Source organism: Mytilus edulis, chromosome 11, assembly GCF_963676685.1.
Source record: "Mytilus edulis chromosome 11, xbMytEdul2.2, whole genome shotgun sequence".
NCBI classification, from domain to species: domain Eukaryota; kingdom Metazoa; phylum Mollusca; class Bivalvia; order Mytilida; family Mytilidae; genus Mytilus; species Mytilus edulis.
Genome location: NC_092354.1, coordinates 52,325,898 through 52,330,153, shown reverse-complemented (window position 1 = coordinate 52,330,153; position 4,256 = coordinate 52,325,898). Strand labels below are relative to the sequence as shown.

Sequence of the window (4,256 nt, the reverse complement as noted above, 5' to 3'; positions counted from 1 at the left end):
TAACTTTGTCGTATATAGTATACATGACTGTAAATGGAGATCGTATTCGCCATGTTTCCCTTTCGTCCTACAATGTACGGCAAACATCGAAACCCTTGTTAAATCTACTTGACTGAATATAAAACAAGTCTCATTAGTTTCATTATAGGAAAACAATTGATAGAACTACTAGGTATCAATACTAAAACGACAAAATTATTTTCCGTCATACCTGATATGCCACGTCACACAGGTGGGTACACAAAGGTACAAAAAAAATAACGTTGACATTGTTAATACAGAAAAAATGTAAACAACAGGTTATTTATGTCCGGTATTATCGCTGTTCAGAATACAAATTCACTAGATTAGCTCAAAGCAGTAAGTATAATCAAGAGAGGTCACCTACATATACATAAATAAATTCAGTAAGGTACCGGGATTAAATTTAGAATATACGCCAGACGCGTGTTGTCTACAAAAAACTCATCAGTGACGCTCGAATCTACATAAAAAAGGACAAAGAGACAAATAATCAGACACAACATAGAAAACTAAATTCTAAGCAACACGAACCCCAACAAAAAATGAGGGTGATCTCAGGTGCTCCAAAAGAGTAAGCAGATCCTGCTCAACATATCATGCATATGGTACTGTCAAGTTGATCATGTGGTAAATAATCTGCATTCGCTAGGTCACAAAGTTCCAATGAAGTAGATGAAAGCAATTATAACCAAACTGTACGGCCTTCAAAAATGAGAAAAACACATTCTGTATGCCTATGGGTGGCTATAAAAGGCCCTCAACATGAGAAATGTGAAACAATTGACAAAAAAATAAATATGATAGACATGAAACAGCAACTACAGGCTTGGAACTGGCCCATAACACAAAATGTGGCGGATTTTTTCAACATGTTTGCGAGGACTCAACCTTCCCCTAACCTGCAGGGACAACGGTGTAACAGAACAACATAAGAAGACATATCATGAATATCAGTTAAAAAAGGCTTAACTTGATAGATAGATAGATACAAATAGAAATACATGAACAAAAACAGGGAGTTGACATGGGGGGTACTTATACACCCCAAAATCAAAAAGGCACTAAGTACAGATCTGAGAGTATTCAAGGCCAATACCAACTTATAAAAAAAATCATTTAAATTGGACAAAAATATCAAATATAAAAGACTTTTTTGTTTTTAACTTTTTGATTATTATTTTTTCAGTCTTTTATCATCAATAGTGGAAGATTTGTTTTTACTATAAATGATAAATGTTGCATATGTATTTAGAAAGATTGTTAAATAGCGATATAATTTTAGTGTTTTTTTCTTTTGCAGATTTTTGAAGAAGTTGTACAAGAAATACTGTAGAAGACATTTTAAAGCTGTTGTTTGAATTACATGTGTATCAGACATTGTCAAAGCAGTAAGTATAATCAAGAGAGGTCACCTACATATACATAAAATACTGTTACTCGAAAAGAGAAGAAGCTTATATCATGAATATCCCGCTCTTGATCCCTGACCTTATTCTGAAGTACATTTACCTATAGTCATAACAAAAATCATTAAAAAAAATTGTATTTGTCATTTAGTTATATCCCAGGAATAGACTGACTAGCTACCTTAGCTTTATTGGGCATAACCTTTCACAATCAATGGTTCTTTAACTTCATACCTGACTCATGTGACTTGGCCTTCTATATTTGTTTTTTTGCTTTCAAGAAAAACTGATGAGTTCTTTTCAGACAAAACATGTATACCACATAAAATGTAATTCTTTTATCTATGATGATTTTGTTGAGTTTATTCACACAGAGTTTATGGTAAATAGGGAATATGTCAAAGAGCAAACAACCTGACCAAAGAGCAGTTAACAGCCGAAGGCCACCAATGGGTCTTTAACACAGTAAGAAAATCAGCTGGCCCCAAAATAAACATGTGTACTAGTTCAGTGAAAATCGACGTCATATTAAAATCCAAAACATATAAATAAACTAGATTAAAAAAAAACACATTCTGTCATGGTCTAAAACAACATGACTTTCACTGAGTATTTTCATACTACTAAGTATCATGACTACTTGATATAGTTTTTTATCGTCATGAACATGCATGAAATATTTGCCACTGGACGTTAAGTAACTAGTAAGCAACAATCAATCATACTACAGTATTGCCATTTTGATATCAGTATTTGCATTAAAGTTTGAAATTGACATAAAGGTCAGATATTTCTCGGTATCTATAGTTGAATCCTTTTACACCAACATATGTTATATCTTCGTACATACTATAGTAAAGCTTTTAATATCACTTTTTTTTTTATTTTTCAGCATTATATTTTGGAATTTAAGCCTTGTTGGTTCACATCTATAGCTGGTATCTACACATAACCAATAGAGTAAGTATTTCTTTTTAACATACTTATATTACATACCCTGTAAAAGTTTGTCCACTTGGGTTATCTTGCCTTACAATACTTTGCCAACCCTTTAGTTCAGAGAAGTGAACATTCTTTTCATTCTATCCAGGCAATCCATGCAATTTATTAATAATATTGTTATACTCATCAATTAAAAGAGGCACAGTCAAACACATAAATCAAAAATAAACTGACAACGCCATGGCTAAAAATGAAAAGGACAAACAGAAAAACTAAAGTACACATGACACAACATAGAAAAACCTAAGAATAAACAACACAAACCTCACCAAAAAATAGGAGTGATAGTTCACAAAATTATGTGTATTTAAATAACCAGACTTGTAAAAAAACCATTTAATCATATATAAAAAAAGTTTAGCATGGTATATAAATGTGCAATTTATATGATAAAAGAAAGATAACTCAAATTTAAAGTATTTGATAAATCCACAATGTTTATTTTAAGTTAACATAGCATTATTTACCCTTCAATGGTTTCAAGCACTTATATTTTTTATGAATATGGATACATTTATGTTTATGCATTTTTTCAAAAAGTGTAAAAAATATATATGTGTGTTTTTAAGGTTACATCCTTGAAACAAACAGGTTAATCAATCAGTGTACTATTGATTTGATTAACATTTTTAATTATTTTTTTTTTTGGCATTTCAAGCTTTAAAAACAAAGTTGGACATAAGTTTGGTACTGATAATAGTAAATCTTTTACAAAACTGGATATTGTCATAACAATATTTTTATACATTTATCTTTCATTTCAGGTGATGGCACGTAAATCAAAAAAGAGCAAAGCCTCCAAAGCCAAAGAACAAAAACTAAGAATGAGAGAAAGAAGGTTGACAGAGGAGGCTTTGCAACAGTCTACTGATATTGATAACATTGAAGGTGAAAGCACTGAGAATGGTTGTCCTGAAAGAGAAAACACTGTTAATGAATTTACTGTCAATAAAATTGAAAGAAATGACACTGTTAATGATTTAACTGGGCAAACTGATGCCAATAACACTGAACAGTATCACACTGATAATGAATTGACTGTTAACTCTGTTGTCAATAAAACTGATAGTAATCACACTGATAATGAATTGACTGTTAACTCTGTTGTCAATAAAACTGATAGTAATCACACCGATAATGAATTGACTGTTAACTCTGTTGTCAATAAAAGAAATCACACTGATAGTGAATTGACTGTTAACTCTGTTGTCAATAAAACTGAAAGAAATCACACTGATAATGAATTGACTGTTAACTCTGTTGTCATTAAAACTGAAAGAAATCACACTGATAATGAATTGACTGTTAACTCTGTTGTCAATAAAAGAAATCACACTGATAATGAATTGACTGTTAACTCTGTTGTCCATAAATGATTGATTGATTGTTGGTTGCTTAACGTCCAGTGGCAAATATTTCATGCATATTCAGGACGAGAACAAGTTCACAACAAACACATTGACGAGATGTATAAGTACCGAGCCACGTCAAACGGATATCACATAAAACCATTCAACAGTAAAAGTAATCTTAATAGAACAAAAACAAATAAAAGAACAATAAAACATGTTGTTAAGATGATACACAACATCAGTACGCAGAATCTATACATCAAGACCATCGTGTATTATTTGAGAAGTTGATACGGAATATTTATCAACAAGGTCTTGGTACCTTCCGATGAACTTTTTTAGAAAAAGGACGAGACGTTCTTTGACATACCCCTGGTTCATCAACTTTCTACTCAGACACTGATGACGTTTTACAAAGTCTGAGTAGGAGCTGCAAGCTCTTGAATATCGAATAAGTTGGGAAATATATATC

At 31.7% G+C, this 4,256-nt stretch overlaps 1 protein-coding gene across 1 annotated transcript; it reads left to right on the top strand.

The window, feature by feature from the left end:
• The first annotated feature begins 352 nt into the window (after positions 1-352).
• LOC139495796 (probable basic-leucine zipper transcription factor S) lies at positions 353-3,811 on the top strand. The gene is made up of 3 exons (XM_071284170.1): positions 353-1,412; positions 2,323-2,390; positions 3,197-3,811. Exon 3 carries the CDS (start codon positions 3,200-3,202, stop codon positions 3,806-3,808), a length of 609 nt encoding a protein of 202 aa, XP_071140271.1. The 5' UTR covers positions 353-1,412; positions 2,323-2,390; positions 3,197-3,199; the 3' UTR covers positions 3,809-3,811.
• Positions 3,812-4,256: the final 445 nt, after the last annotated feature.

What these genes read in the sequence shown, in the direction of transcription:
- LOC139495796 (XM_071284170.1), top strand. Translation starts at nt 3,200, where the DNA reads ATGGCACGTAAATCAAAAAAGAGCAAAGCCTCCAAAGCCAAAGAACAA.